Below are 20,653 nucleotides of genomic sequence, written 5' to 3'. Positions count from 1 at the left end.
TTAACAATTATAAACATTTACACACTAAATATTAGAACTCCAATATATATAAGGAAACATTGGCAGAATTGAAGGGAGAAACAGCCTACAATAATAGTAGGAGACTTCAATACCCCACTTTCAATAGTGGATAGAAAACCAGACAGAAGATCAATAAGGAAAGAGAGAACTTGGACAACACCATAGATCCTTTGGACCTAACCGATGTGTACAGAACACTCCACCCAACTACAACAGAATACACATTTTTCTCAAGTGCACATGGAACATTAACCAGGTAAGATCATATGTTTGGCCACAGAACAAGTGTTAATAAATTTAAAAAGAGTAAAATCATATAAAATATCTTTTTCTAATTACAATGGAATTAAACTAGAAATCAACAGCAGAAGGAAAACTGGAAAATCCACAAATATACGGCAATTAAACAACACACATTTAAACAACCAATGAGTCAAAGGGGAAATTAGAATATATCGTGAAACAAATGAAATAAAAACACAACATACCAAAACTTGTGGGATAAAGTAAAATCAGTGCTAAGTGGAAAATTTATAGCTGTACATGCTTACGTTAAAAAGAAGAAATCTTGTAGACTAGGTGTAAAGCCAAAGTTCTACCACTCATATGATATTCTCCTAGGTCCCTGGTCATGCTTGGGGTGGGCTGGTGCTTCCCAACTCATGCAGCATAAAAGCCCTACAGCTCGGTGGTTGGGTCCCTAGGAATCCCTCTCCAGCCCTGCTAGGTCTCTGCTCACTGACCTGGAATGCGATGGCCCATGGGGAACCTACGCACCTGCTCCAGTCTCCATGAGTTTTCTCCCAATGAGGGCTCCTGCAGACACTGGGAGGTGTGAAAACGGGGCTCATGTGCTTTTATACAGAGCAATGCTTGTTTTCACACTGACCGTATATGCCAAAGACAACATTAAGTCATTTTTTAGCTTTTTAAGGCATAAAGAGAGTTTGTGGTCATCCTATACATCTCTAAATATGCCTGCATAGGGCAAAAATTAGGCACCTACCTGACAACTATGGTTGACATTGGAGGCTCCTTTGTGTTTTTATTCCACAAATGGCATTTCTTCCACCCCTGATTTGCATTGTTGTTGACTTTTCTTCTCCACAGGGGCATACTGCTTGGTTTGGGGGTCAGATTAATCTCTTTGGGAAATTGATGTCTTTCTAAGATCCTTTCTAAGCCAGAGAATTCAGAATTCTCACCTGGTAATAGAACAATCGTTAATACAATTCAATGTTCCTGTCCATCTTTGCATAGCAAGAGTAAGATGTCATTAATTTGAGAAAGACTATTTGTGCCACTTAATCGCTGTTTAGGTCTCTGCCATTTCTTCATTCCAAAAATAGCAGTGAGCAACATTTAGACCGTAGCCGGGTTCTAGACATCTAATAGATGCACAGCAAGAAATGAGTGAGTGAACAAACAAAGCAGGTGCGCTCGTACTACCACAGGTACTGACGGTCATTGGTGTAATCTCTGCATGATTCTCAAAGGAACGGTAAGTAACTGGACTATTTTTATCTTCAGCGATATTAACCACACTCTGCACTGACGTCACATCCACTGCTTCACACTGACCTCAGGTGGCCCCTAACCAAGTCGCCCATCCGTAGTGAGACAAAGAGCTTGTGCCAGAATGTAATGCAGTACACTGCTTCCTTCCTTCATTAAAACCATCTTCTCCAAAAAGAAGGAAGGAAGGGAGGGAAGGAGAAAGAGGGAGAGAGAGAGAAGGAGAGAGGGAGGGAGGGAGGGAAGGAGAAGGGGAGTCAGTTGAACCACGCAGCGTGTTTAGTGACATAGCTGAGTTGTCTTGTAGTGTAAGCTTCTTATCTCTTTGCCAACTGGTAAGAATTTGAGAAGCAAAAGCCAGTTTGCAGGCTGTACTATGAGCATCTCTGCAATCCATTTGGGTGCGTGGAAACTAAGCTGTTACACACCTACCGTAGGAAGAGAAGCTAAGCCTCAGAGAGACTCAGGGTGACCCTGCATTGGATTAGGAATTACATCAGTGCTCGTCCAGCCCCCATTATTTCTCAGGCTGAATCCCTGAAGGTCCCTCCCAGGCAGGGTAATTGACAGAGACCTAAGGAACAAAGATTGGCTCAAGGGACCATAGGTTGTCATTCAGACTAAATGGCTTAATGACTTGCTGAATAGATTGATCCTTAGAGGCCAGAAAAACCACTCCAAGTGAGGCAAGAGCAGGCCTGGAATATGCAGCTCCTGCCCAGCGGGCGAAGGCCAGGGCTCTTAGCAGCAGTTTATTAGCTCAGTGACCGCACAGCTGGGCCACCCGGAAGCTCCCACGGGCTTGCCCCAACAATAGGAAGGGCATAGGGTTTGCTTTGGTTGTCAGAATTTCAAATCTAATGAAATGGACAGCAGTCTACACGGCAGGAACACTGCCAGTTGCTAAAGATGTATCAATATCTATTCATGTCTACACTGGGAGGCTAAGAGAACAAACTCTAAATCAACATATAACTAGAATATCACTGGGAAATCAAAACCCACTTCTCCAACCTCACATAAATGCTCACTGTATTTTCGATTTTAAAATTGCATTTTAGTTACAAAAATTAAAGACACAGGGAAAGATTTCCACTGGAATAAATAAAATCAAACAAAGAAGTATACATAGTGTAAAAAATTAATGAACAGAAACCTCAGTTAAATAGAGCCGGGAGACCAGCAGGGGGAGCTCTCACCCCTGCATCCAGAGCTGAGCCCAACCAGAAAGAAGAAAGATTCCCCTCTTTCCTGCTAGGACTCAACCACAGACTCTTTGTTTACTATTTTTGTTGCCCCCCTAACTTCCTTTCCCCTCTATAAAATGTTCTCCTTCCCATGCCATGTGGAGACTTGCTGGTGGTTCACCAAGGTTGCAGACCCCGAATTGCGGTTCTCTTCTGATCCTGAATAAACCCGTCTTTGCTGGAGAAATACCAGGCGGTCCTCTTGGTTCAAGTCAACAGCAAAGGGAACATCTTCCTCCCTCCCATCTCTATCCTTCCTGAGAGGTAAGCACCACCCTGCATTTGCTGTGTCTTCTTCTGGAACTCTTTTCTATGCATTTATATACATATTTGCATTTACAAATACATAGTCTTCTTTTGGCAAAAATGGAATCATTGTTCCTTATTTTGCAGCTTGTTTATTAAAACTCTGCAGTGTGTTTTACAGATATTTTAATGTCAACTTTCTTTTTAACAGTATTCCACAGTACGGATGTATCGGTTTATTTAACCATTCGGCTGTTGAATGACATTCGGCTGTTTACAGTTTTTCACCATTATAAACAATGCTTCAGCACACACCCTTGTTCCTGCATCTGTGTGCACGGGTGCCAGTATTTCTCTAGGACACTAACTAGAAGTGCAGTTGCTAAGTTGAAGGGCACGCATATATAGCAGGATGTTAAAATGTGAATTTTTCTGTTGTCTCAGTTTTGTCCCAAGGCCACACAGTCTGAAAAAATCCAGTGGCGCCAGATACCCAGCTATGAACAACAAACTTATCTGTCTAAGAAAAAGCTAAACATTCTTTGGCACATGAAGACTTCTTTAGGCAAAGCTGTTGTAGTGCTGGGTACTGTAGCATCTCCCCTCCTCCTGGCAAATGAAGGTACTTTAAGAGAACTACGTGAGCCGGGCTGCGTCCCCTGACACCTGGTGTATTAGTGTCCTGGGGCTGCCATAAAGCAGTATGACAAACTGGGGGCTTAAGCAACAAATGTATCGTCTAACAGCCTGGAGGCTGGAGATCCAGAGCCAAGGAAGGTGTCATCAGGGCTGGGTTCCCTCTGAAGCCTCCAGGAGAGAATTCTTCCTCGCCTCTCCCCAGTTTCTCGGGTTTGCGGGGGATCCTTGGTGTTCCTCGACTTACAGATGCATCACTCCAATCTCTGCCTCTGTCGTCACGTGGCCATCTTCTCCCTGTGTGTCTCTGTCTTCTTATAAGGACCAGTATATTGGATTAAGAACCCACCCTGCTCCAGTATGACTTCATCTTAACTTAATCACATCTGTACCTCTGTAAAGACCCTATTTCCAAATGAGGTCACATCCCGGGATACTGAGGGTTTGGACTTAGACATATCTTTGGGGGCACACAGTTCAACCCGTAACACCCAGAAAGGTCTAATGGTAAAGGGCTGGGACCGCAGCTGCCTGTGCCCACAGAGAAAAGAGGTCAGTGCAGGAAACTAGCTATACTTTCACCAGCCGGGTGAAGGTCAGAGGACAGGGGTCAAATTTCCTCCGAGCTCCCAGAAAGGAGTCAGCTTTGAGTTATCTTGCATAGGATTTCAAGAGGACTCCGTTAAAGGCTGAGGCAATCTGGGATGAAGTAGGATGGAAGTGTACCGTGCCAACGCCGGGGCGGCGGCGGGGGGGTGGAGGAGAGGTCAGCAGGAGGCTGTGCAGGTGAGACCCCCAGCAGTGGAAGCCCTCAAAGAACCCACACAAATGCCACGGAGGGAAAAGGTCAGCGATTGAAGGCAGCCGCCCTCCAGAGACCACAAATGACAGATGACAACGTGATGTTTCTCCAATCGAGGAAAAGTTTTCCCATTCCTCCCACCCTCACCCTTGTCAACCTAAAAGTAGCTACCAAGGGAGGGGGCAGAGCAAGAAGAAGAAATCCTGCACATGGCCCGAACTGCTGCCAGTTTCTGAGTCTAAATCAGGCCGGTGAAGTGGAGAGCAGAGAGCCTTCAAACTGGACGAGGGTTTAGAGTTTGGATATGAGAGAGGACTTTTTATTACCTGAGCATGACCAGGAAAGCTATGAGATCTGCTTGTAATTTCACCCAAAGGTGATGAGCGAAGATCAACAGAATGGGTACAAGGCGGCAGTTGTGAGAAGAAGAAAATTACGTTCTGCTTACTCTTTACCAAATTCAACTCATTCAATAAGCCAGCAACATACATTTAAAATTTTGACAGTTTCTTTGAAAGAGCCTGAATCAAGGAACATGCCATCAATTGTGAGGATACTAATTTCCCCACATGTTTATAATTAAATTTTACCACTATGATAGCCTAAAAGGATCTCCTTGGTTTATCTTTTACTTCCTTGATTACCAGAGTGCTTGAACATCTTTCATGCCTATTGATGGCTTGTGTTTCATCTTGTGAACTGCCTGTCTATAACGCTTATCTATTCTATTAGGTTGCTTACATTTTTCTTGATGATTTTTAGGTAATCTTTAGCGTAATCTGGATCTTGCAATTGATTCACAATACCGTGGATTCAGGGATTAGGGATTAATTAGAATACAAATGGCCAAATTGGCCATAATGTTTTAAAATCATTACCCCAATACCCACCTTCCTACCCAGGACTTGTGTATTAATCACTGTGGCAGCTGCTACTTTGCTCCCTAAGTTCTTGGGGCACAAGTGGCTGCCATCTCCCTCTGCCCTTCACTTGGCCTTGAACCCCCCAGGAGGCAGGCTCCACCCAGCTCTGTGAGTCAGCCGTTATCACCCTCTGGGTCAGAATCCGGAGCGGGCAGCCCACTCCATACTGTGAAAGGCAAAGTTTGCCTAGAATGCCCCGGGGAGATGGCCAGCATTTCCCTAGGGGTGGTACAATCCTGGTGACAGAAAGGAGGAGTAGGAAATAGAGCCAGGGAATAAACTTCAAAGCCTGACCTTCAACTGGGAAGTTCTCTCACTAATCTTAAAATCAGATCTAAAGCTGAAATTGTACATTTACTGGTATCTGCCATTCAGTCCCCTTTCCATCTTTCCACAGGTACGCTCTGCCTGAAGAAGAGTGACAGAACTATCTTGGTTCATAAAAGACCAACTTAAACAGAAGGAACCTGAGGAGGCGATGGGAAAGTCAAGTCAGTGTGTGGGTAAACTGCACATGAGCCCTGAGCAGGGGGTCCCACAGCACGATCAAGATGGGCCATGGGTCTCAAGGATGGACCACACCTGCTCTCTAAGACTGAATTCTCACTCGTGGCTAAAGGAGGGGCCATGGGTACCACGACAAAGTCTACGCTTTCTAAAAAGAGTTGGCACCTACCCTCTGCCCACATACATTTTGTCTTGTCTTCTGCACTCTTGTAGGAAAAGAGCAGCTCCATCATACGATTTGGAAGCAGCTTGTGAAGGTTAGACAGAGTCTCAAAGGTGTGACGGAGAACCTCAGGATGGTTATAGTTTTTCGGGGTCTTAGGTTTTTCAAGGAGTGGGAGTTTCAGTTCAACTTGATCGTCCCTGGCTGTTCCCATGCTGACCCGTTAAGTTACGGAGAAGAATGCACGGAGAACTTGAAGGCTGGAGTCCCTCGCAAGTGCTCTCTCTCCGAGCTTTCCTTCATCTCCAGGAAGGTACCATGGAAACCGTCTTCTGATCTCTGACTCCTGAGCGTTCCGAGGGTCACAATGGCCCAGAGCTTAGCCTGGAACCGGCAGCTCACCCTGCATCTTCCCACCAGAGGAAATCAGCCTTTCACAAATATCCCAAGTCTGACAGGGGTTGTAGGCAGAAACCCCAGTTTCCTGTCTGGACATGGACAGTATCTGAGGAAGACGGGGTGCTTTCCTAAAGGAAAGGGGGACCCGGCGGGCACACGTCAGTGTTATTTTCCCATTGGGCCCCTGTGGAGGCCGTGCACCCTGTGTGAACATAATTTAGGCTCCACAGACCGACCAGGCCCTGAGGGAGTGTGGTTACATCAGCGCAGTTCTCAAGCGGAACTGGGGAAAGAGCTTTCCCGTCCACAACCGGGGAAATGTCCAGATTAACGCAGGTAAGAAGCTCACCTGCTTCTTATTCTCATGTCCAAACTAACACCAAGGAAACAAAAGTAAACAAACAAAAATTCTCAGCTCTGGCTTTACTGTAGAAGCCATCCTTCATTGCGGACCAAAAGCAGAGGAAAGATAAAACAGGGAAACAACAAGGACTTACTGTATAGCACAGGGAACTATACTCAGTATCTTGTAATAACCTAAATGGAAAAGAATATTGAAAAGAATAGATATGTGTATATATATATGTCTAATGGAATCACTTTGATGTACACTTGAAACTAACACAACACTGTAAATCAACGATACTTCAATTTTTAAAAATAAGATATAAATTTAAAAAATTAAGAAATCAAAAAACAAAAAGAAACAAAGAAAAGCAGGGGACAGTAGACGTACTAAATAATCTTAAACCACCACACCTGATAGCACAGCCCCCAAAAAAGACAGAAGTTGCCAAGGACTACTCCCAGATTTGGGGCAAAAATGTAAACAATGAGGTCTGTTAGAGCGTCTCCTTCGTTTCAGCGTGTTCCAAGCCAGGCTCACCGTAACTGCTCTGTTCTGTGAACTGGCCGGACAATCACACTCCACAGTGGTCAGAAATGGGGAAAGCCACGCGAGCCAAGGGTGCCGCGGAAAAGGCTGGGAGTGCTTGCCAGCTTTTTACCAAACTTAAGAACCCTCGGCCAGGGTTGTAAAAAAATCATGATGGTATCGTGGTGCCCAGCACAGGAGATACAAAATGCCACTTCTTAATTGAATGGATAAAGAAGATGTGGCACATATATACAATGGAATATTACTCAGTCATAAAAAGAAATGAAATTGAGTTATCTGTAGTGAGGTGAATGGACCTAGAGTCTGTCATACAGGGTGAAGTAAGTCAGAAAAAAGAAAAACAAATACCGTATGCTAACACATATATATGGAATCTAAAAAAAAAAAGGTTCTGAAGAACCTAGGGGCAGAACAGGAATAAAGACGCAGATGTAGAGAATGGACTTGAGGACACGGGGAGGGGGAAGGGTAAGCGGGGACGAAGTGAGAGAGTGGCATGGACATATATACACTACCAAATGTAAAATAGATAGCTAGTGGGAAGCAGCCGCATAGCACAGGGAGATCAGCTCGGTGCTTTGTGACCACCTAGAGCGGTGGGATACGGAGGGTGGGAGGGAGACGCAAGAGGGAAGAGATATGGGGATATATGTATATGTATAGCTGATTCACTTTGTTATACAGCAGAAACTAACACAACAATGTAAAGCAATTATACTCCAATAAATAAGTTTAAAAAAAAGTAAAACTTTAAAAAGTAAACACAAAGGCATACTTTAAATAGAACTATATTTAAAATATGGTATAGAACTAACGAGAACTACTGGAATAGAATGTGATTCTCATCATTTCATAGGTGTTTTTGGAGCGAGAAGGGAATTGGTGGAGGTGAGGTGGGTAGAATATTCTGGTAGCCAGAAGTTTCTCTCTTCCAAGCAGATTTGGGTGGATTACTCTAAATCCTCATTTACATAAATAGGAAGGAACAAACCATGTCTTAAGACATTCAACAGGCCAAGGAAGTGATCTATTAAAATCGATTTTTTTCAATCCACATAAGTTGACCCATATGTTTCTTTTAATTCATTTTATTGAAGTATAGTTGATTTACAATGTGTTAATTTCTGCTGTACAGCAAAGTGATTCAGTTATACATATATATACATTCTTTTCCATATTCTTTTCCATTATGGTTTATTATAGGATATTGACTATAGTTCCCTGTGCTATACAGTAGGACCTTGTTCTTTATCGATCCAATATATAATAGTTTGCATCTGCTAATCCCAAACTCCCACTCCATCCCTCCCCTACCCTCCTCCCCCTTGGCAGCCACAAGTCTGTTCTCTATTTGATCCATATGTTCTTAACCATTGATCTAAATAACAACTGTTGGACTCTTTCTAGCGATCTGAAGTTTATTGACCTTGGCTGAAATCAGGAGGCCACAATGATCACGTTTATTTTTAAATAAACTGTCCAAGGGAGAAATGTTTCCTGCCATGGGTACATCTTCTTCAAGGAGTCAAATCTCATTCATTTTCTCTGATTACGGTGCAATGGCAAGAACACTGTCGGGGATGGGAGTTAACAGTCTTACCTGAGAGTAGAGGCTGCTGAGCCCAGCTGCTAACTAGCTGTGTGATCTTCACAGCAGCCAAACAGGTCTCAGCCTGCGGTGCTGCTGCTGAGACAAAACCTTCCATTGTGTATCTTGCTTCGAACTCCTCTTATTTACAGTTCTATTCTTCAGTGACTGGTAGGTATATTGACCTTTCAAAACTGAATTTGTGATCAAGTGTTATTTTCTCCCAAGAAAAGATCAGAAAGACTCCTCCTCAGCCCGTGCTCCTTCTCTTACTGTGATGACGCTGAACTGCTCTGAAGGCCAGCAGCCCCGTGCAGGTGCCGTGTGTTATTAACTAAACTGATCCCACAGCAGAGCAGCTGCAGGACTCTGGGTTGTTTTTCTAGGTAGGCTGATCTCTTACTCACAACTTTTAGGTAAACAGCAATTCCTTTTTTTATTCCAAAGAGGGCTGTCGTGTCTCCCGAAATCCTTCCCCTCCCGCTCTGCCACAGTGGATGTGACAAGATCAGCTGGCTTCCAGAAGGCAGGGTATTCAGTGACATCCAAAGAGAAAAGATCATCTCAAAGTTTCTGAAAGAGAGCATCCTAAAGAGAGCATTCCATTCCAAGCAGATGAGATGGGAAGGTCCCAGCTATCAGAAAGAGGATCTAAGCTACAGCTTTCCTGGCACCAGAAAGTAAGTTCTGATCCTGAAACCCAAACCAAAATTCAAAGTGAATTCGTGATATAAGGCTAAGAAAACACAGCTAGAGAGAATAGGCATCTGAAGGACAGGAAGAGGTATAAAGCAACTTGGACTGCAGAAATCAAATCTTGCAGAAAAATCTAAACGTGGAAATATATGAATGAGAACTGATTCAAAAGCCCAAGCTGCAACAGATGCAGATGTCGAATTTACTGATGTTTGCGTTCATCTTACATCTGGAAATATATTGATATACGTCACTATCACATGCCTTCTGGGAATAAATAGATTTTAATCAAGATCTCTTATATTTTTGTGACAAAATGGAGGCCTCCCAAATAAGGGAGAAAAGTGTTAAAGGTTAATTTTTAAAACAAAAACACAACTTCTAACTAAAAACATTTCCATGTATATTTCTCAGAGCAGAATTATACACAGACAAGAAAGTTAGGCTATTTAAGGTAAACGCTCACAGAAATGGAATCCGAAATTGGGGATAAATATGATTGGCCATGGGAAAGACTAGTTATCTAAATACACCGAATACAAATTGCCCATAATTAAATTGGAATGTTTCCCACTGACTTAGCATCTTATTCGAGAACAAAAATGCACATTGTTAATTAGAAAAGATTGTCCTGACTTTCTGAAAACATGTACTTAATTACGCTGCACAAGATTCTACTGTAGAACACGAGCAGCCATGAGCTTGGCAATACTGGAGGGAAAATCAAGGGAGGTGGAGACAAATGCATGGAAATGTAAACCAGGAAAGGGATTGACAGAGGGAGGCTGAAATAGAGAGCTTTTCCCTCCAGAATAACTACTGATCGAAAGCAAGCACTGTTGTTCCTGACGTTTTGCATAAACCTGGACAATGAAAAGGAATGTACATCAAAGTGCTTTCCAAAAGAGTTATTGGTGGTCAATGTTGTCACCTTTGTCACAGCAGGAAAAACCGAGGTGGGCAGCAAGGCATCTTATCCACTAGGTGATTGGATTTCCTAGGATTTCCTTCTCTTCCACCCATTCAGACCACCTCCGGTGTAACTGACAGAAGAGTTTGTTAAATGCCATGAGACAGGGTCAACCTGGCCCTGCTTCACTGGGTTAATAAAGAGATACAGGATGAAAGTAAGACAGGCTAAAGCTACTACTCAAAACTGAATCCCCATGGGGGCCTTGGGATGGTCAAGAAGGACAGTGCATTCTCCTGGGCCGAAGACTTGAGCTGCTATGGAAAACAGCCTACGTCCAACTCATGCCTTGGCTCTCAAGGCTGGTCTAGAGGCAAACCAGACTGGAACCAGCCTCAACCCAAGCTCTCTGGTTGTTTCCCTGCATTCCTCCATATCCACGACATTTCACATCTGGCCCTTGTCCCTGGCTCCCCGTGAATACCGCGCAGGGTCTGTGCTGTCACCATAGTGTTAAACGTGCGACACTAAAAACTTTATCAGTTCAACAAGTGATGGGGGGGAAGGAAGCAGGATTTTGATGCTGATGCAAAGCGTTCAGAAAGTTTCCAGAGGAAGGAAGAAGTGTCAAGCGGGGACAATAATAGGAAAGGAGGCTTTTTAAGAGTATGTTCTGTGAAGGAAGAAAAAGAGGATCTTGGAGGATGTATTCCTGGATGACACGTCTCAGAGGGACTTAAAGGGCTCAGGAAGCATCTCAAGTTCTGAAACAAAAGGTAAAAGCAGAAACAGAGAGCAAGGAAGATGGGAGAAGTGTAAGCTACACGTGTGAAATGCACACACGCATGTGCACATACACACATCATTTCTGTCTCCCAGCCAGGGAACAGAAAAAATCTTTCCCACCTAGATATATTTATAGGAAGTGTCAGCTGGGGATACGTGGACCCCACATTTACCCCACTCACTATTTTTCAAGTAATTGTAAGTTGGGAAAACTTACTTAATATATTTAAGGCCCAGGTTACTCATTAATAAAATAGGCATAACCAGTACTACCAGCCTCACTGGGGTGTTACACGCACAGAATGCATTAGTACCACCCCCATTTCTGGCTCCAATGTCAGTGCTTTGTCATATAATCGAATCTGGACTCATGAGGACCCGCCCAGAGGCGGGCTTGCGCTCGGCGGGGACACCTTCCTGCTCTCACGTCAGTTATGGGGACACTGCATGTTGGCAGCGTGGACAGCACTGGACACACAGCCCGGCCTGGTGGCGCAGGGGCGGGGCGTGGGCCGGGGGCGGGGCGGGGGGTTGGGGGCCGGGCCGGGGCGGGGGCGGGGGGCGGGGCCGGGCCGGGGCGGGGCCCGGGTCCGAGGAGAGGTCCGGGGCGGGGGCGGAATCGGGATCAGGGTCGTGGCCCGGCGTAGTCTGGGCCGGGGTCGGGGGCGAGGTTGTGCTCAAGGTCGGGGACAGGGCCGGAGTCTGGGGTCCGGGTCCGGCGAGGGGGCGGGGCGGGGTCAGGGGAGGGGGCGGGGCTAGGGGGCGGGGCCGCGGGTGGGGTCGAGGTCGGGGGTCAGGGGTCGGGGTCGCGGCCCCGCCGGCCGTATCCCGGCTGCGCGCTGCCCTCTGTCCTTCCTGCAGGCGGGCCGAGTTGGAGGCTGTGCGCGCGGAGCGGCCGGGACCTCGGGGCGGCAGCGCCCGCGGAGACGCCGCCGGGGACGAGCCAGGGGCCAGCGGCGCCGAGCGGTAAGAGGCGGCCGGGCCCTGCCGGAGGCCCCCCCCCGGCCCCGCCCCGGGTCCCCGTCCCAGAGGCCGGGCCGGGCTCTCACCCCGCACACCCCGCGGCGCCGCATCCCCCGCGCCCGCGCGCGCCTCCCTCCCGCTCCTTCCGCCCGGGCGCGGCGCAGGTGGGTCGGTTCTTACTGATGCAGAGCATCCCTGAGCTGCGTTCTCTGCGTCCTCAGGACCCACCCTTCCTCTAGGGGACAGACAGTTGTGAACGACTAGCAAAGACACTGAGTACTGCGGTGGCTTCAGTTTGTGGTTTTTTGCGGATACCCATGCCCTAAGCAATGCCTTAATCCGTTTAAGCAACGCCTTAAAGATTGCTTCACTTGTTTTATTACACAGTAGTTCTCGGAGACTTCTGCCTTAAACAGGAGTGGGCGCCATAGCAGGATAGTTCGGGTGGAAAACAGTGGGCCTTTTGGTACCTCTGCGGCATGCGGGAGTGTCGGCTGTGCCCGTGCGTAAGGTTCATCCTGCTTTCAAACGGAGCACCTGGCTTAAATCAGTAAGAGCAGAGTTCACGACCCTGAGTTTTAATTCCAGATAATTCACCATACTTTTTCTAATTTGTGTTTTATCGTCCTGTCTGAAATTATCTCCTTTCTCACTTCAGACCTTCACTTCCTACTCTTCTGTCACTTAGACCTTCCACCTGGCTTGTTCTGTGCCCCTCGTTTTTGTCTGATCGCCTCTGGCTTCCAGTTAATTTCCTGTTGCTACCCCGCCTCACCCCACAGGCCCCCTCTCCCGCGTCCTACGCTTTCTCCTGACCCCCTTTGGATGCGGAGCCGAAGTTCACGCGCTCTTTGAGATCAGCCTCGTGCCGTACCCTCAGCGTGCCTGGCCCACACCTGTGCAGGATTGTGCGGAAACAGAGAAGCGGGACGGGGGGAGAAATGGTGAGGACAGCGGCCCCAGGCTGCGCGCGTCCGTCTCCCGAGAGGTGCGGCAGCTGCCGGGGGCGCAGCGTCGGGGAGCAGCCCCGGCGGCCAAGGCCTCACTCCGCGGAAGCTTCCTGCCACGTCCCCCGCTGCTTTCCCTCTGGGAGCAGCTTGGACTTTCACCTCTTGGTGCATTTGGGATACCGAATGGAAAATTTTTTTCTTTTTTTTTTTTTAAATTTTTATCCTATATTGGAGTATAGTTGGTTAACAATGTTGTGTTAGTTTCAGGTGTACAGCAAAGTGATTCAGTTATACATAAACATCTATTCTTTTTCAAATTCTTTTCCCATTTAGGTTATTACTGAGTACTGAGTAGAGTTCCCTGAAAATTTTTGTCTTTTAACAAAGGAAAAGCTAACCAGCTTCTTTGTAAATCTCCAAACATTTCTTTTTTTCAAAAAATTTATTTATTTATTTATTTATTTTTGGTTGCGTTGAGTCTTCGTTGCTGCGCGCGGGCTTTCTCTAGTTGCGGCGAGCGGGGGCTGCTCTTCTTTGCGGTTCACGGGCTTCTCATTGCGGTGGCTTCTCTTGTTGTGGAGCACGGGCTCTAGGCGCATGGGCTTCAGTAGTTGTGGCACGTGGGCTCAGTAGTTGTGGCTCACAGGCTCTAGAGCGCAGGCTCAGTAGTTGTGGCTCACAGGCTCTAGAGCATGGGTTCAGTAGTTGTGGCACACGGGCTTAGTTGCTCCGCGGCATGTGGGATCTTCCCGGCCCAGGGCTCGAACCCGTGCCCCCTGCATTGGTAGGCGGATTCTTAACCACTGCGCCACCAGGGAAGTCCTCCAAGCATTTCTAATTGCAGTTGGATTTGGTGAAACATGCCACCTTGAACCGTCGGGCAGTGCTCACCTTTTAAACTTTCTCACACGTGTTTTGTGAAAAATATTGGTAAGGCAGGTGGATATCAAATAGTAGAACCAATGCCCACCCTGTAGGCAGTTTGCAGTCTGGCTGACTTCACGGGCTACTGACAGCCTTCCTTACTGGCTGACGAAGTTGGTTACTTTTATTCTATGACCTCAACAGCATGGTTTTCATCAGCTCCCCTTTATCCTGTTAAGGTAAGGCTATTTCTCTCACAGGTTATTTTGTACCTTAGGGAACCAGAATTACAGAGCTGAGAGAAGCTTGAGAATCTGTCAGGAGACTTTAAAAATACAAATATCTGGCCTCATCCTACTGAATCAGAATCTGTGCCATTTTTTCAACTATTATTTTTAAAGAGCTCCCCTGGTGACTAGATCCAATGCATGTTATCTCAGAGAGCAGAGAATTTTATTAATTTTATTTTTCATGAGAACCTCCGGAGAAAGATAATCTGCAGCCCACGTGCCAATGTTCAACTCTCCTTCCTATCGAGAGAGAACTTCCTTGTGGCTCAATTAAATCCTCATCCTGTACTTAAGCTTATTTGTCCCCATTTCTCCTTAGTGCAGAGATAATACCTAGTACTACCTTTCATTTGTATATTGCTTGGAGTTTAGTTTGCAAAGGATTTTCTCATTTGAGATTAAAAAAAAAAAAAACTGAGTTCATCCTTCACTTTCCCTTTCCAGGATAAATGATCACCTCCCTCTCCTGCACACACCCCATGCTTTTACCGCATACCACTCAGCACAGTGTCTGGAACATAAATCCTCAATAGATATTGTACCTATCCTTATTCATTTTTTGCCTTAAAAAATATTTCCTAAGTGTTTCTCAGCGTCTGGAGTCTAGAATGAGAGGTGGGCTGGTCAGTGTGGAGTATGTGAGACTTTTGTTCGGTTGATGGAAAGATTCTTATACTCTTTCAGATCTGGTACTCAGATATATAAAATCTGGTGACTGTGCCATTGTGAACTGGACGTTTTATCATATCTTTTAAATCACAAGTTTTGAAAACTTGTGTGCCATTATTTTTAACAAACTGTGAATGAAATCATAAATTCTTATAAAAGCCTTTCATTTCCTAAGAGGTGTTAGTTATCCAGCTGATAGTAGTTTGATGAGAGCATTGCCCCCTCCTCACAAATGCTGAGTGTCCTTTATAGGAGGGAGGGGGGCCGGTCATGGACCTTTGTGCCTTTTGTCATATTTTAACCAAGGGACTTGTAAAATTATGTATTTGAGCTTTTAAAGTTTTCTTACATTAAGTTTATCCTAAAACAAATATTGTTTTAGAACTTATCTCACTGGAATTTGGATACAGAAGTACCCATTCCTGAAAATAAAAACTTCCCACCTGAAAGGGATGGTGCCACAGGTGGTAAGAAATCCTCGATGTGTCTATTTATACTTATATTTATAAATATATGAAAATTTATATTCTAATTTACAATATGAACAACCACTCATATTAAAGGGGGCTTGTTTTGAATATCACCAGTTTTATGTACCTATTAATTGTCTTTTTTTTCATACACATTCTTTCAGGCAAAATTAACAAGGTAAGGATAAATATTTGGTTTTAAGTAATTCACAAAATATTTTAACATTACCATGTATGCTCCTTAAAGAAAATTTCTTTCCTCAAAGTTAAACTTTTAAATTTTATTTCTATAGAGTTCTTCAAACAAGTCAAAGCCTTTATTTACTATTTTACAAGGCTGCAAATTGGTCATTAAATATCTTACTATATTACTTTTTTTCAGCATAACAGTGTTATAAATGGAAATTAACATTGTAGCGAAGATAATGTTTTCCAGTCACTGCCAAAAGGGAAGTGGTCTCAGCCCTTAAGATATCTTGAAGCAGCTGAAATGGTTATATTTTGTTTTGAAGTAGTGAAAAAAATTAATCTTTCATTTACTTTTTTTGATCAAGATATAAAACAGTTAACTTAATAAAATAAAGACAATCTTAATGATAGTCAAGGCTTATTAGTTAACACTGTTTAGTTGATATTTATAAACAGATTATACTAATTCCTACTGAGGTCAGTAAAAACCATTTATATGGACATGAGGGAGTATTATAGGACTTTACTATATATTGCTTGGTTAGAACAAGAACTATACATTCTTAGAACAAGAGTCGGGAACAGAGATGTCATGTGTTTAAAAGTCTTCTGCTGCTTTATAGAACCATTTGGAAATTCCAGTAGAGCAACTCATGCTGGAACTTACTTTGTCAGAGCATGCTCCCAAAACAACACAGGTAGGGTTTTATTCATCACACTGTGAAAGTATTATTTTTTTTAAAAAAAGCATGCAGTTACTGACTAAAATGTTGTCCATGGTTCTCCTGTTCTTAGAATAGTAAACAAGGGATATTCCGGTTATGGAGTTATCCTCTCAGCAAAGGAAGTGCCACGGAGAACAGGTGAGAGAATATTTATGTTTGTAAACCCCTAAATTACTGAAATAAATCTAAATACAGATGAGTTAACTGCTCAGCTGAAGTACGAGGCCAAAAACACAACCAGAAGAAAAAAGTACTGTGCGCAAGTACTGGGAAATTATAGAGACGCGCCCTAAAATAGGACGTGGCTGGCAGACAGCACAGTGTGTGGTGAAGAGGTGACTGGGCCTTTACAAGGAGGGTCTAGATGGAGAGGGTTCGGACTTCTCGTTGGAGTGAAAAGGAGCCGTAATAGGAAAGTAATAATTCACGTGCCAGGAATGATTTTCGTTCCTTCGCGTATTAACTCATTTAACCCTCAGGACAGTCCTGTAAGGGAGGTGCTGTTGCCATTGTCCCTATTTTACAGATGAGGACATGGAAGCAGGTGACAAGTGACAGACGGTTGAACCAGGATGTGAAAGCTTGGTTCACGCTCTCAGACCCCCTTCCTTGCTTCAGGCCCTTCCTGGGATTTGAATTCTTACTTTTTGGTTCTTAAACTCTGGTGTGCGTGAGAACCAGCTAGAAGCCTTCTTCAAAACGCAGGTTACTGATATTGGGAAATTAACGTGTATTGAGCACCGTGGAAATTAACATGTATCAAGCACCGCTGGGTGTTGCTTTTACATAGTGTATTATTTAACGGGGATGCTGAGTTGCGTTCCCTTCTTTTGTCCCCATTTTTAACAACTGTGTGGTTCCCTGGACAGCCGCTGTCTCTTCGGCTGAGGATTCTCCGCTGTGCGCCTCAGGACACAGCTCACCTAGCGCTAACACTGAGGGGAGAACCAAGAGGCGGGAAGGGGATCGTAGTGACTCACGTCCTGGGGATGCGGGTGGTGATGGGGGGAGGAAGCCTGATTTTACGAGAAGGAACTCAAAGGAAGAGGTCAAGTGACGTGAGAGGACGTAAATGAGTCGGCAGAGCGCAGTGGTTGGAGACGTGAACGTGGGACCCAATGCCGGGGTTTAATCCCAGCTCCACCACTTACGAGATGTGCGACCTCAGCCAGTCTGGGCCTCAGTTCCCTCGTCTGTCAAAGGTAGAGAATGGAACTGCCGACCTCATGGGGCTGTTGTGAGGACTAAACAGAATCACGCGTTTGGTGGGTGTTCGTGATTGATACTGGGGAGGCCTGGTGATGGTGCAGAGTTGGAAGCTTGGGGTCAGGGAGACATTTTACTACTGAGATGTTTCTCCTCAATATGCTGTCAACAAGGAAAGAGAATAAAAGTCACGACAGCTTTCATTTAGTGTTTAACAATTTGCAAAGTACATTCATATAATTGTCTGCTTCTTAGACCACCTCCAGGGTGGGTATTATAACTTCCATTTTGCTCGTTGGTGGCAAAGGGGTTCAAGCTTAGGTCTTCCACATCCAGATTCCATGCTTTTTTTTTTTTTAACTGTACTACATGGATTGTGTCTTTTATCAATTATAGATTTAAGGTGATTTTCCTGTGGTTTTTCAGAGGCAAGTCAGTAAACCTGTAGTATTTATTAGCTAAATAAATAAATTTTTATTATTTTCTGTACTTTTTAAAATCCTTCAAGACTGCTTTGTTGTCTTTAGTGTAAATTGGCTTTAAAAGCAGCAGGAAGATAATGGGGCTATAAATATGTCAATTAACGCATCAGATCTTTCCATGGCAGTATTTCTAGTAAGCTTTAAAAAAATACTAACTGTAAACTCAGTATTCTGTGGCCTGGCTTTTTTGCAGTTTTCATTTGAATATAATACCTAGAAGTATTAGTCCTAAAATAAAAGAGCACAATCCGATGAAAATTACAATAGACTATATCTGGGATAATTTTTGTTTGACAGACATTGTTTTGCTTCCTTTTTTGTTAGAATAATTTTTAAAAAACCACAGTGGCTAAAGTAGAAGCCCTTCTTAAGTAACCTAACTACATTCTTTGAGAGTTTCCTTTTATCTAATTCTGGGTCAATAACATTTCACTATAATTTCAATTTGAGTTGGATAGCCTCCTTTTCAGACATCATAGTTGAACGTACAATATATTCACAGGCAAATAGCTATAATTAGACACTTTCAGCCTAGTGGCCATTCATAGCCAGTTAGCCATTTGTAGGTATAATGATCTAGTCACCTGTGCATGTACAAAGGGATGCCCAGTTACTGTTTGAATCTGTACTTTAAAATATGTATATAGCTGTATATAATTAGAACGTATTTGAAAATTAACATGTTTCTGTTACAGATAGATACATATATGCCATTGGGAACCAAACATTAGCTAGTCTTTGATAAAGGTTTCTTATTCATTATCATTTTAATAGCATTTTAATTCTAGGCAACCAACCATTTATTAAATAAATCATTTTTAAAGGGATTTCAAAAAATCTTCAATGGAAACTGGCTGTCATGTGACCAGTAATCACATAAGGCTCTTCGCTGTGAACCACTCACTGACAAGTGCTTCAGTGGACAACTGGCTTGTTGCCCTGCCCTGCAGACGCCATTAAGTCACTGCTGGCCTTATGCTGATGGAGACTTTTTTAAGGACAGAAATGAGCCTCATATTAATTTATGCTCAACTCTAGGAAACAACAGTGGCGAACTTTTAACTGCGCCAAATTGGAATCTGAAGTATGGAAACAGCAGTGTGGAAGAAAATTTAACAGATGAAAGTGATTTATCAGAAAATGAAAAAGCAAACGATACTTTACTCAGCTATTTTAAAAAGATGGACCTGAACTTAAAGCCAGAAACAATAGAAAATGTTGAAGACTCTTTCACAGAAGAACCAAGTGAAGTATTTCCATATCCTGATTTTCTTCCCTCTCCTTTCAATACCCTGGACTTGCACAAATTAGCCATCTCAAAATCTGAAAATTGGAAAATGACAATGGAGTCTCTCGACAGCTCTCTGGAACATTTGGTAGCTCGTTTACTGGACATGGAGAGATTGCAGCGCGTGACTATTCAGAGAGAACAGCCGAGACTGCAGACGTCCTTCTGTGCTCCCTTAGCCGCCGAACGACCCGCCTCCTCCAAAGCTGCACCCAAAATGAGACAGCCCAAACCTTCCGACTCTGTGGGTCTTCAGCCAACTTGTGTAGAGAAAAGTCATGAGGAAAGGAAAACCAATTCTGGTTCTTGCAAGCTTGAATACAATGCTCCCAAGTGGAATTGCAGCCGTGCTGGGAAATACAGGTGGAATTCTAGACCGGCTCTGAAAACCTCACCCACCACAAAACAGGTGATTGCAGCTTACGACGACTTTAAGAACCCCAAGGTCTCCATTTTAAACCCATGCCAAGAACTCTCAGCCAAGCCTGCTCCTGCGCAGACAACTCAGTGGTTAAAATGGTCTCAACCAGATGTCTGCCACCAAAGTCTCCTACACCAGTTTCACCTATACCTCTGTCTTTTCCTGAAAATCAGAGGGAAGAAATTAAGGCACCACCAAGGACCAGAAAGAAACTTTACCGAAAAGACATGGTACTGAACAGACCATTCTGTATTCAGAAGCTAAACTGTTAATCACCTTCGTTGATAGCTAAGGATAAGTGCTCACCCATTGACCGAAAATAACTCTTTTCTTTCCTGCATCTCAACGTGAGCAAGTCTATTCCAAGAAGCCTGGCTAAAATATGGTTCCTTATTCCGAGATACAGGTATTACACACACACACACACACAATATTCCTGAATGTGCTGTGGAGTGGAACTTGAGACAGTCGCGGCTGAGACGTCTACATATAAACCAAGGGCTTCCCTGATGACATATTTGAGTCTCTTACATGTTATGTTTCAAAGGAATGTTTCACTTAGAAAACCATTCTATTCAAGATGGTTCTTTTGTTGTGATTGTTTCCCAGTATAATTCCATCATCAATAAATGGCATAATACACTTATCGCTGGTACAATTATTCTTTTATTCTGTTCTATTAAACAATCATAAGAGCCAGGGATTTTTTTTCTGTTTTTAATTGAAGTATAGTTGATTTACAATGTTGTGTTAGTCTCAAGTGCACAGGAAAGTGATTCAGTTATACATATATATGTAT

The 20,653-nt window shown here is 44.0% G+C and overlaps 2 protein-coding genes across 2 annotated transcripts in view; one reads left to right on the top strand and one right to left on the bottom strand.

The window, feature by feature from the left end:
- LOC309637980 (testis expressed protein 56-like) overlaps positions 1–1,254 on the bottom strand; it is a gene marked incomplete at both ends in the record, with an annotated part of 6,101 nt that extends 4,847 nt beyond the window's left edge. The window contains 1 exon segment of the mRNA XM_082413447.1: positions 1,028–1,254. Coding sequence (XP_082269573.1) covers positions 1,028–1,254 — 227 coding nt within the window.
- FAM217A (family with sequence similarity 217 member A) lies at positions 1,254–20,500 on the top strand. Its single transcript, XM_082413336.1, is given in 10 exon segments — positions 1,254–3,047; positions 12,688–14,353; positions 15,456–15,540; positions 15,708–15,721; positions 16,356–16,430; positions 16,528–16,595; positions 18,970–19,082; positions 19,085–19,939; positions 19,942–20,123; positions 20,127–20,500. Coding segments are annotated over 9 exon segments (1,491 nt in total). The 5' UTR covers positions 1,254–3,047; positions 12,688–14,305; the 3' UTR covers positions 20,178–20,500.
- The last annotated feature ends 153 nt before the right edge of the window (positions 20,501–20,653 follow it).

The sequence above is a fragment of the Balaenoptera physalus genome (assembly GCF_965194825.1).
Source record: "Balaenoptera physalus genome assembly, chromosome: 11".
Classification (NCBI taxonomy): domain Eukaryota; kingdom Metazoa; phylum Chordata; class Mammalia; order Artiodactyla; family Balaenopteridae; genus Balaenoptera; species Balaenoptera physalus.
This window is presented reverse-complemented; position numbering and strand designations above follow the sequence as displayed.